This window comes from Pieris brassicae, chromosome 12 (genome assembly GCF_905147105.1).
Source record: "Pieris brassicae chromosome 12, ilPieBrab1.1, whole genome shotgun sequence".
Lineage (NCBI taxonomy): Eukaryota > Metazoa > Arthropoda > Insecta > Lepidoptera > Pieridae > Pieris > Pieris brassicae.
In genome coordinates, this window is record NC_059676.1 from 5,595,778 (window position 1) to 5,608,967 (window position 13,190).

The 13,190-nt window shown below is 33.6% G+C and overlaps 1 protein-coding gene across 3 annotated transcripts in view; it reads right to left on the minus strand.

The window, feature by feature from the left end:
* LOC123717444 (dachshund homolog 2) overlaps positions 1-13,190 on the minus strand; it is a 133,670-nt gene that overhangs the window by 73,410 nt on the left and 47,070 nt on the right. For 2 of the 3 annotated variants that reach the window (XM_045673431.1, XM_045673430.1), the window contains one exon: positions 5,662-5,801. In XM_045673431.1, the coding sequence (XP_045529387.1) occupies positions 5,662-5,801 (140 nt within the window). The remainder of the gene's footprint in view (positions 1-5,661; positions 5,802-13,190) is intronic. The other variant, XM_045673432.1, reaches the window with a different exon arrangement.

Sequence of the window (13,190 nt, forward strand, 5' to 3'; positions counted from 1 at the left end):
ATTATCAGCCAATACAAAACAAGGTTTTTCAATGGGAATCGAACTCAGGACATTCAGGTGTTACGTAACGTGCAGTGCCACATAACTATGACAAATACATTTTAAATTTGGTTCTAATAAAAAATACAATCTCATATGTTCTTACAATTATTATTATAATTAAAAATTCTTCATCAATAATAAATACCAGGAGAACGGTGAATGCACAACACAAAGTTGTCGAATAAATATCATTAGGATCTAAGCTTACATTAGGAGAAGAAAGGTAATAGCATTAGCCCGTGAACTGAGATCGCTATCTTCACACTTGAACATGCGCTACAGAGTCTCGTTAGTCCTACTTTATGGTCAAGACGAGTAGTACGGGCTGAATGTATTCGAATGGTAGAAATGCGAAATGTTCGAAATTCAAATGAATACTTAAAAGACCAATTTGATTTATTACTATAATCTATCGACTCTGTGGTAAGGCGCCAAATTTCAAATTTCGAACTGAGAGTATTCAAGTCATAGATATCAAAGCGGATTGTTTTTTAACAAATAAAAAGAAGCTCTCAAAACAATATCAATTAATAACCATAATAATTTTAACAGATAAGATTAATAGAAGATTCATTGCACTATTTTTTTTAAATAATTTGATTCAAGAACTGGGTCGTTTTATTAAACGCGCCTTGTAAGGTACTAAAAATATATTACCTTGTTTAAAAATTACAAACAATTACATACCAAAAATGTCGAGGGTGTTGGCATTCAAATGCGCCGGTATTGCTAATTAAAAGAAATTCCTCTGTTATGCTTGAACATCGCAAAAAATAAAATGAGTGTCTCGACCCTGAAGTGCAAAGGTGTGAGTAATATGTTAAAGCAATTTTATTGTAATTCTTACACTAGACATGATGATCATTATAGACGGGAAATTAACTTAAATTACCCTCTTCTGAAATAAGTAACTCAACTATAGATTCATTAAAAAACGTTTCGACCGTCTCTTTTCATCGCGGTGAATATCACTCTGAGAGAAAGAGACAAAATAATACTTCTGTAAGAAGTGCATAATATTTGTATTTACTGCATGGTTTTTTAGTATTGTCAAGTACGTATCGATACATTTCTAAATGCAATTCAAAAATATCGTTGTCTTCACAAATTATTTGTTTGGTTTTTAGTCTAAGAGCTGACATATACATATTTATGACGTCATCTGCCTTATCAATTATAATAGTAAGTACATTTCTGCCTTGATAACCATTTAAAAATATAAACACCACATACACGATTACACAACACAGCCGAAATAGGTAATACTTAGTTATTAATAATAGCTAATTGTTTGCCCTTTGTAAATGTTTGAACCTTTTTGTGTATTATGTATTTCATCGTTGGCTATATCTTTAGAATAATTGTTTGGTTGTTACGTATAATTTGTGTTAGCTGTAGGATAACGAAATAAATAAATACATAAAAAAAACAAATATTTACTTGTATACAATGTAACAACGATGCTATGCATCCATAATGAATTTTTAATTCTTTCAGTATGAGAGATATTTTGTTTAGATACGACGATCTTTTATTCTGTCGACACTATTGTTACTTTTTATTTAAAATTATCAAACAAATAACACTATATTGGCCACGACAATATGGCCTGACTGAAATAAAATTGAAACGGATTGGAAAAGCCCAAGGCTGCCGTTTTCCATGACCAATCGTAAATGCATATTGTAGCAATGTTGAAGCCCCAACGTGCGATTCTCGTCTCTAAGATAATCCTCGAACGGTGAAGGAAAACATCATGAATAAACTAGATTGCCTAAGACCCAAATCCAAATCTGAGGACCTAAAGAGCTTGTAGCGCTGTGTAATTCACGAACTTCAAATTCCGTCTAAAGCACATTTTATAAGTGATACAAACAATTGTCCATCAGCTCCTAGACTATACGTCGTTCCAAATCACTTGGGCGTTTAATTATTGTTGCCACCACGCTCATTGTTGCCCGTTTCCTCATATGGTATTTAGTAATTTGTTTGATTACCAGCAATTGCTTGATGTTTAAATCATTGTATGCTGACTTCAATATGTATTATTTCGTTCGCGAATAAAAACTATTTCGATACAATGACTACCCTCACGAACACGGATGTCTTGTTTAATTATATCTTAGGTTATGGAAAATTTACAATATAGTAGGTTTCTGTCAAGTAACGACGATTTTCTTTTGTAATTACTTTTACTGTCAAGTGACGACGACAATTTTTTTTCCAAAATGAGGGTATGACATTTTTAAATTTTTCAAGTTTGACTTTGTATACTATGTCTAGTATAATTAAATACAAATAAAAAAAGCACAGGAAAATATATTATATTAATTAACACAAGTTCCTTTGATATTTTTTGAATTACGAAATATTTTTAATACCTATGTTTATATTTTTTTTACTAGGGATTTTTTGATCTACATTTCTGGACTAAAATTTCTTGTGTTACATACAATCATTCTGCGTCATAAACACTTCTTAAACATATCCTGTCCTGCTCAACCAAATTTTTGTATTTCATGGTTTTTTAATTTTAGATTAAGTGTGGTATAATAATTGATTTATTACTAGTACTACCAGTAAGTTCGCAAACGGTAAGGCCCATCCCTAACAATGTATGTTTTGTTTTAAGCTTTAAGAAATAAAACTTAATTCCCTCCACATTTTTTCAATTCATTGTCTCCAGCCACGCTAAAACGAATTGTCAAGTTATTGTAAGAAATCACATCGTTTCAAACAAACGGTGTGAATCTCAAATTGACTGATCCATCACCCCTAACAAACAGGCAAATCCTTACATCAGTAACAGAATTCAATAACCCCTGTTAATGTTATAATGCGTACATTATCCCCCGTTGTGTAACGGAAAATAATGTACCAGCCTGTAATTATAATCATCACGTCATCTCCATTGATTCGTCTACAAGACATCAATACTAATTACGACTAAATAATATATTTCTTACTGATATACAATGTATATAAATTCACGTTCATTCGCCTTAGAAGCCGTGACGACCCGAATTGCCGTTGTGTGTACAGTTTTTTCAAACTAAACTATTTATGGTTTGAATCTTCATCTCAGTTCTCGTACTGTTAGCCTCAGATTGTAATTCTTGCTATAGGTACGTTGCTGTAGTGAAGAAGTGGTCTTATTAGCAATGTGAATTTTTCATACTAGACGCACAGATTGCTGACGATTATAAAATGCGAGTGTTTTTAAATTTAAATACATATTTAATACAATACAGCGAGGGAATGTGTAATTGAACCCTACGGCCCAAGAGTTTTCTAACTATGGCTTTGTTTCCTTTGGAGTAGAGACTCTTGGGCCGTGGAGTTTAAGTACACAGGCACTAATTAAAGGTTTTGGCGCCTGGTAGATAGTACCAGTGACCCCAGAGCTGGTGCTTTCCTCGCTCAACAAATAAGTATCGCAATACAGCGAGAAAATGCTGCCAGTCAAATTTAAATTAAAAGTATATGCTTATCAATTTTAATTACTATTATTATCAAGATCGTCTTAGACAATTTTCTGGAAGTGTCATTGGTCTTGGTAAATAAGTTTTACATACACGACAGTGGACACAAAACTGTGTCCAGCTTCTATTTCCACCACAATTGTAAACTTCTTCTGATTGTGTTCCTCTCTTTCCTGTTCCCTTCGTCTGTAAGTGTCTCCATACTTAATATAAATAATTTTAATATGTTATTTTTTAATATGTATATGTATTTCTATATTTTAGTGTAGTTTTAAGTTCAGTATTGTATTTTTTAAATATATTTTCTTGTATATATCCTGTTAGTCTATCACACAAGCCTAAGACGACTGAAGATAGTTTTTTTTATTTATTTTTTTATTATTATTATTATACAATAAATACTTTTTTATTATTATTACACAATAAACAAAGTATATAATATAACTTAGTATTATCAAATGTCAACGAATCCACGGAAAACTGTTCCTAAAGCTTTCATTAACATTTATTCGATCTTATCAAAACGGAATGAACAATTTTGATTTAACATCTACAGATAACCCTTTCAACGCACGTGGGCTGACGCGTCCCTTTCATATTCCTATTCCACTCAACCTTCGAAGGATTATATTCTCCGATGTTTTCCTATCCTATTATTTCACGGGGTGAAAATGGGCCACCCACACAGTCACCGCCTGAGTGTGTGTGTCTTGTGAGTACACGGATTTTCTTGGCGTGTTTGTGCCGTGTGTTTCATCAACTGTAAACCACTGTCAACGACTCGTCAAAATAATATTGGCTTAACGTCAGCTCCGTAAAGTAGAAATTTGAATCGGGCACGAATTTAATTATAAATTGATATTATAAGCTACATTATTGTTTTTGTAATTTTATTCATATATTTCTTATATGTTGTTTTGTGTAATTACTTACTATCTAAGTCAGGAAAATTTTATATATATATATTTAATAATTTATTTCTACTAAACCGGTTTGCCAGCTGAAGTATTAGTTTATATATAGTTATATATGAACATTCTGCATTTAAAACAACCAGTGCCGTTACAACCTTTTAGGTTTGAGCCTCAGATGTATCCGTTTCGTGATTATTATTTATTCTAGACAAGATGATCAGATCACATATTCGACTTCTCCTTAACCTTACCGAGTGAATATGCGCAAAGAATAGGCTGCAAAGTTCGTAAGATAACATAAGAAATATAGAATTTATTTAGAAACCATCAAACTCAGGGATTAGAATAGCACACCGAAACCAACCCTGCTTAAACAAAACCTGTACAAAATTACATTCACACTTGAAATGCATGGAACAGGGAAAAATCTTTTTTTCACTTGCGAGAGTGTTTCGAATTGCAAATTTTAGGGAAAAAAGCGATACTCAAAGTCAAATGCGGCAGAGCGTGATAAGCAAGTGCCGCTTATGCAAGATCACGAATGTAATTGCTCCCTTGTCTGGCACGACACTTCAGCAGAGGGAGAGGGCACATTCGTAACCCATAGGAGAAAACGGGATATAAACAAATGATAAACAAAGCATGAGCGACAAAAATGATTGATTGCCAGCCGTCTTGCGCTGAGCTCTATTTAATCACTTTATTCCCTTTTCTGCGTTTGGGATAATTTTGTATTTGTGTAATTTGTATACGGGATCAGGGTTTCGGCCTACGCTGATCCAACGCCTATCCGGGGCGTGTTGAAACGCGATGTTATCTTGTTATACCACAGACTACATTAAAGTAAAAAAATGCGTTTGTTAATGACAGGTACATAGGAAGAATTAATGTCAATTAAATTAACGTGACAGGTCCATAGTTGGGTTGGGAGGAATTAATGTCAATTACAGTTCTAAATATTTAAATAAAAGAGGTGGTTACTATGAAACATAAAAAGTCATAATTATAAGGACAGAGAATCATTAAGTCCTCCAGGTATTTTTTCACAGATATTAACGAATTATTTTTTATTTCGAAGACTGTCTAAACTTATAGTAGTTGATTCGCGAGGTAACTGGTCGATGTGTGTGTGACACGTCTTTAACAAATTGCACTAAAAAGTTTGTATTATTTTTTTATCTATGTTCCAAATTTAAGAGATATTTATGTTTTTATTGACTTACCACTCATATGACCATTTTCATAAGGTGAATAGTCTCCATTCTCTAGACGGTGCTTCTTGAAAGGATGTCCTGGGAAGGGCGAAGCGGCCAGCGAAAGACCAACTCCGGAGGCTCGTTTCGGTGGTCGACCCGGTCTGGAGCTGCGGACATAGTAGCACGTTACTGCCGTTTAAGACGGTACACTTTTCATACATACTAACATACACATGCAAAACGCAGTACAAAAATTTTATTAAGATTTTTATATCTTATTTAAAAAATGTAATAATTATATATGTCGCTAAATCCGTATTCTCAAACGTGATTCCGACTCAAATCTTATATCATCTGTCAAACTGTCAAGTTTAACATTTTTGTGCAAAATACATGTTCGTGACTTGAGATACGTTCAAGAATACGAGCCATAAAGCCTAAATAATAAATAATCGCAAAAGCTACAATCCAATAAAATTATCATTTAAAACAAAACGTTAATTAATAACATAAATTGCATTTTACAGTATCTCAGGCATTTCTTAACGGACTTATCTAATAAATCAAGTTCTCGCGAGGGTAGCATCAGATTTATTTTTATTTATTTCACTCCCCTAAGATTTAATGCATCCTCCGTTTCCACAATTTCACGCTTATTGTTTTCCCATCCGTGATTTATGGACATGTAATAGTCTATGGTCAACGCAATATATGACCACCTAAATCTTTGCGCTTAAGCCTATTGTGCCTAGCAAGGTTCCTTTGTGGCAATTAACTACGTATATACAGGTATCTCTTTGCCAATGAGATACTATTATTTTAAATTTCGAATTTAATTTTAGCGTTCAAATCAAAGCGATTTGAATTTTGAATTTTGAATGTGTATTTATTTTAAATTTCGAAGTCAATGGCAGTTCTGTGGAAGAGCCAAAATTCAGTGATTTTTGAATTTAGAATAAAAAAAATATATGACGCATGTTACAAACATTGTTGAATTCCGAATTTGACTGGAATGTATTGTATTGAGTAATGAACGTAAGTTCATTTACATAAATAACAGGGAAAATGATGCAGCAAAAAAATATCCAGATTTATTAAGTATTCATTAAACAACATAATACCAGTATTGTAACTATTATTGTGTCTTAAAAAACGAAATTTGTTCGAAATTCAAATACGATAAAACAGCTACATGATCAATTACATTGGTATCCCGTAATGACATATCGAAGTTAACGCGTGTACAGAGGAACAAGTTCGGCAATTATCGAGGGAGCGATGCTGTTATCATAGTATCGGCTTACGCAGAAACTGACTCTCGGCTATTTATTTTTATGTCAGCAACCGTCATTATGAGACACTCCATTAGCTTGGATTGCGGTGCGACTCGTTTTCGGTTACGCTTAGGGCGTGTCTGCTTTTGACGATTCTTTTTCCGTTGCAAGTGATAAGGGGCTTATCAGAAATGTTATATTGGTAATAGTGGACAATAGCTTCCAAGGACGCGTAGATGTATAGTGAACATCTTTGACCCCTATTGAAGTTTTGGTAATGTATTAAAATTATTTTCGTTAAATAATTTCGTTTGGATATTTTGTATACCGTATACCGTGAATATTTATTTAAAAAATTACTACGAAATACTACCCGTATTAACTCCAATACAACCGTCCCCTACAGGCTATGCAATTGGAAAGTTTTTCTATTCACACCGGCTCCTGTACTCTCTAACTTTTGATGATTTGTTGTAAGCAAATTATCTCAATATCCATAGAGCTGATGTCGCTACCATAAACTCAACTGCTACCGGAAGTTACACGAGCACAGATTATCGCGTTAATACAAAAGAGTTTTTATATACTGCCCCATCATGGAACAATGCCACATCAATACCATAATAAACAGAGGAAAAAAAACAAAACAGAAAGTGTCAACGATAACGCGTGCCTCCCGACATCGCCTGTCGCCACTTAGCCGTAATCGGAACACCGAAGCTCATTCAGATAAATTGCCATTAAAAAGTCGATTTATTACTGAACGATTTCAAACGATTTATTCGCATACTATCGAAATTTAACACGCAAACCTTCCATTATGTTCCTGTTCGCCATTTACTTAAAGACAATGTGGAATCATTGATAAGATGCGTCCCACTTTGAAGGTGCTTTTAATATATGACTATTTATACTTTATGGTTAGTATTTTATATGAAAGTGCCTGAGTTATTTGTTTTTTAGTATTTAATAATATAGTATAAATATATTTATTTAATCAAAAAAAAACTTTGAATACTGTAACAACATAACTATTTATTACTTTTTAACTAAATGTTAATTTTGAATTAACTAATGAATTAACCCCGTAGTATCTTCAGTAACCGTACCATTTGTTTCCACTGGTTTCTATCGCGCGTCTCTTATATTAATATAGTATTATCTTTAATATTTATTTCATCAAACATTTTTTCAAACACAATAACATTAAATTGCAACCAAAATAGTATTGGCATATCAAACCCAACCCTAGTGAAATAGACACCGCCGATAGTTTTGCTTTTTGTTATATTTGCTAAGCAATATTCATCATTCATGTCACAGATCAAATCACAAAAGATTTCGGATATTTCCCCACAGAATATACAACCAAGCGGTAAAGCCAAGCCAAGCCTTTCCATAATTTTTAAACACATGCTTGTAAAAGTCCAAACACGAGGTGTTGACAGCCTATCTACCTAATAGTCATAATATGTTTATAAATTTTTTGTTCCCGTTTCATGTAATTATTTACGGTGCACTACCGTCTGGGAATGTTTACGCATTAAATTAGACTTTAAATCAGTTAGTGAAGTACATCCTGTCTATGGACACGATGTTAATAAAGCTGAAAGATGAGACAAATATTAAGGTGTTCTATTTTCAAATTCATTTACGATTGTTTACTGTATCGATTTTAATGATAGCTTTCATTAAGCGGGACTGTATTTTTAACAATAACAAGGCGACAGGAAACCGTTGAGAAGGATTTAAATATGAATTTCGGTGAAGTAGGAAACACGTCAAACAATGGAGCTCTGTCTTAAAAATGGCTCAGGATTCGGTAGACAAGGTAAAACAAACCGACCTAATCTTATCTACGGTAAACTCAAACGCAGTAGCAGTTTGTCTTGGGTTCACTACAAACATGATAAATGAATTCGGTTATAAAAAGCGTTGCTCTATTTTCTAAACGAGTTCCGGTTCAAGCGGGTTTCATTCCTCGATTAATACAATACCTACTTAGAGAAGTACCTGAGGAAGAAAGAGAGATACGTTAATTTAGTTTGAACATTTAGAACACAGAATCATTAAAAACAATGTTCTAATAAAGCGAAACAAAAATCTAATTGAAGCCAAAAATTAGAGGGCACATCGGACATAACAATAAAATGTGAAAGCAAAGCCGCGTAAGCATGTCGTAAAAATAAAAATTAAATAAAAAATTCTTTGGGGTGGAAAAGTTTTGCGACCGTAATTTGGCTTTACAATTATTTCTTGTTCTGATGGAGCAAGATGTTCTCCTAATGTTACCTGTCCCTCGGGTAAAACAGAATTTTCAGTGCTTGGTAGCCCTATACGTTTTGTTTCACGCAAATCAATTATGAATATGCATCACCGTTAATCCTATTTCAACGAGGAATTGTAAATGGGAGATGTATGGATTCTATATCAATAATGAATCCTTATAAAGGAACTTTCGTCTGCATACAACTAAACAAACATGAAGAATATTTAGTTATATCTAATTTTAATTATTATGTAGGTTAAGAATATTGTATGTAGTATATATTTGTATGTTGGAATAATGTATTTATATTAAAGCATATCGATGTTTTCAACACAATGCTGCTCTAAAAATATTTTACTGTACATATGCTTTTTTTGTATGGAACCTCGCTGTGGGCTTTTTTCCATCCATCGGTAGCAACATTTCAATTTATTCGAAGTACTTTACAAAACTAATTATATTTGATATTAAACTCATTTGATTCGAGACAGTTAATACAGACATTTTGAGATCAGCTTATTACAACTTCGAATTACAAAAGCTTTTTATCAGCGATTGTATCGAGTTGAGTCTTTTACTATATAAGATGAAATGGGCGATAATTATTTTTTAACATTTTTATTACTGCTGGCACGAACGTGAACACGCCACGTGATAATTGAAATGTCCAAATATTGGATTTATGTGGCCTCTATGGTGACTACATTTTTTGCTTCTACCCACAGAGCAAACTTTTATCAAACTTTGTACATTTAAAGGATATATACGTTATTTTATATTTCACGTACAAATACACATAGCATAGTCTAGGTTTCTTTTCATTTATAGAACAAAGGGCTAACGGGCAGATCCTTGCGAGTGCGTTGCCGGCCTTTAAAAAAATTTACGCTCTCTAATTAGAATTGGCTTAAAAATACTACTTAACTCTTGCTGGTACCAAATAGTGGTGGTGTGCAGCAGAAACAGCCTTAAAAATCGCTCAGTTGTGGAACGGATGCCGGATGCAGTTTGGTATTCTTAGGTACATAGGAATTAAAAAACATAAAAATTCAATAAACAAAAAAGTCCTAACCTTTATATGGGATGTCTTCCAGGCTTTAAGAATATAAACGTAAATCAAAAAGTTTATTAGATAACAGTTCATGTATGTATAATTCAAATTAATTTGTAAATAATATTTCTAAATCGTAAAATACTTTAAAACATAGAAATGTAACAAGGATAACCTATTAATATAATATTACAAGGGAGCCCTTTCTACAAATGGTGGGGCAAAATAATCAGCCCCCAAGGGACAAGCTCTTGTAATTAGCGGCTGTTCATTTCTTAATTTCAATATTTAATTACAAAGGAAACTCGACTAAAAGACGTCACCGTCAGAAAGAGTGGATTTTACGTTTGGTTGTTTCGATACTTCATTGTTTTGTATCAAAGGTTTAATATCAAAGAGTTATAAATTAAATTTTGCTTTCTAAAGTCTTCTACGTACCCTACATTTCGATATGTATCCAATAACATTGCTTTTGGTTATACGAGAAACATATTATTTGTTTTTAGCTTAACAAAACTTTTTTATATCATTTATTATATATTGTTGGTTAACGTTAAACTTGCAGTGTTGGCCTAGTGGCTTTAGCATGCGACTCTCATCCCTCAGGTCGTACGTTCGATCCCCGGCTGTGAACCAATGGATTTTCTTTCTATGTGCGCATTTAACATTAGCTCAAACGGTGATGGAAAACATCGTGAGGAAACCAGCTTTCACCCAATAAGTCGACGGCGTGCGTCAGGCACAGAAGGCTTATCACCTACTTGCCTATTCGATTAACAGATGATTATGAAACAGATACAGAATCTGAGGCCTAAAAACGTTGTAGCGTCATTGATTTATTTTAACCATAAACTATTAATTTAAGCTATGAAAGTTATCATATACATTATATAATAGATATCGTTGACTAGATTGTAATTGTCAACAAAAAACAATTGCCGATCGAATTAACACGTAATTTTTTAAATTAAAGAGTAAGGAAGGCCTGAAACTAAAATATTATAAAACAATGTTAGAAGCCTATTACGTAAAAATGTAGGGAAAAATTCCTTGTTGTATTTATTACTTTTATCATAATTGGTATTTAAATGTATATTAGCGTAATATCACTGTAACATTATCCTCTGCCAAAGAGCCATCTTCCAATTTTCTTTTGTCGTTATCCTATTGTCGTCGGTAATAGGGTCTGGCATATTATTTTTATCTTTTAAAATTCTACGATTTTTAAACAAAGACTCGATGTTTCTGTACTACGACTGCGTAAATCACAAAGTATACGATGTAAAAAATATATTATAACAATCATCTATGTTTGCAAAAGATACACACACGAGAAGAAATATACTATACCTACTTCAATTACATAAAACTAATATAAAATAAAGGCCGGCCACGTACATCCGAGCGATCCGGCAATGTCCACTGGCGGTATCACTTAACATCAGGTACGCCTCCTGCCCGTTTGCTCCCGTTACATACAAAAAATTAATGGAATTTCTAATACCTGTTAATCCAGGCACGATTATAATATTATTTGCTACAAAGTTGAAACACTTGCGAATGCCTATCATCATATATTTGTAAAGAGGCAAAAATATTTTTTTCAAAGTCCGTTCGTTTTGCGTAATTTTTTTATTAATACAACATTTGCACATTTAAAATTGTATCGGCAAAAATATTAATTTCTCTTTGTGACGTTTCATTTTCCACTTTTCGTTTGCGTTTGGCACGTTTTGTTCACTTTGACGACCGTGGTTCGGACGTCGCCATTGTAAATCGACGCTCTGTTTTGTTAAATGAAATTGTACAATTTCTGGACGACTGACCGTTACGCCCCTATGCGCCCTTAATTTCGAATTGAAATGAAATTACTTTTCAACAGTATTGAATTTTATATCAGTCTAGAACAGCCAGCTATATACTATATTGGTATAAAAATAAAAGACAGTGAGCCATATTTGACGCCAAAACAAACATAGTTTAACCAGCTACAAAACTTTACACAATTACGGGTGTGACAGACATCCCCATGCGGAGAGGCTGTTTCAGCGCAGAGAAATCAGTCACCCACGTAGTCCTGAAATGCGTGGCTGTGTCTAACCAACGTACAGAAATCCTCGGAGCAGTAAGGTCACTCCGTGAAGCCTACAAGGTGTTCAGGAGACTTTTGTGACTCTGGAAAGAGCTAGGCTGACTGAGGTAGCCAGGACTAAGGACTAAGGTAAGCGTCTAAGTGCGGAAACTGATTCTACGGACCATTAAGCAGCTACAAAACTCAGTCGTGTAGATCACATAAGATGTGATTATTATAGCCAAGATGAACAGAAGTTTTAAACTCTTTACTATACTATACTACATTAATTTTAAGCAGACGTTTTAATTATATATAAATAATTATTTGTTTCCACCTGCGCTTATTATTAATTTCATCAAATATCGAACAGGAGGAGGAGGCCTGATGTTTACTACCTAATGTAGTTTCAATTCCAGAGGGCTCGCAAGTCCGTTGCCGGCCTTTTAAGAATTGGTACGCTCTTTTCTTGAAGATTCGTAAGTCGAATTGGTTCAAAATAACTTTATGGGTAGTGGTGGTGGGCGGCAGAAACTGCCTTAAAAACGCTCAGTTGTGGAACATGATTCAATCGTCTATAAGGATATTGCATAAATAAAACATTCGCTTAAACAGTTTGTTAATAATTAGAGAAAAATAATCGTTCCTACATATGACAATAGCTCAAAGCGAAAACTAATCATTTCGCAAATTGGTGTAAAAATTGCAGATGGCGCCACCAAGCTCCGCCGCGTCCAACCTAACCATTGTATATTTGTTACGGTATTTGCGGTTTGCTACCGTTTTGAAGCCTTTTTAGAATTTAAAAATTACCTGCCATAGTCGATTTCAAAATTAATTCTAATACCGCTGAGTCACATCACAAAAAAGGATCATTCATCACCAACCATT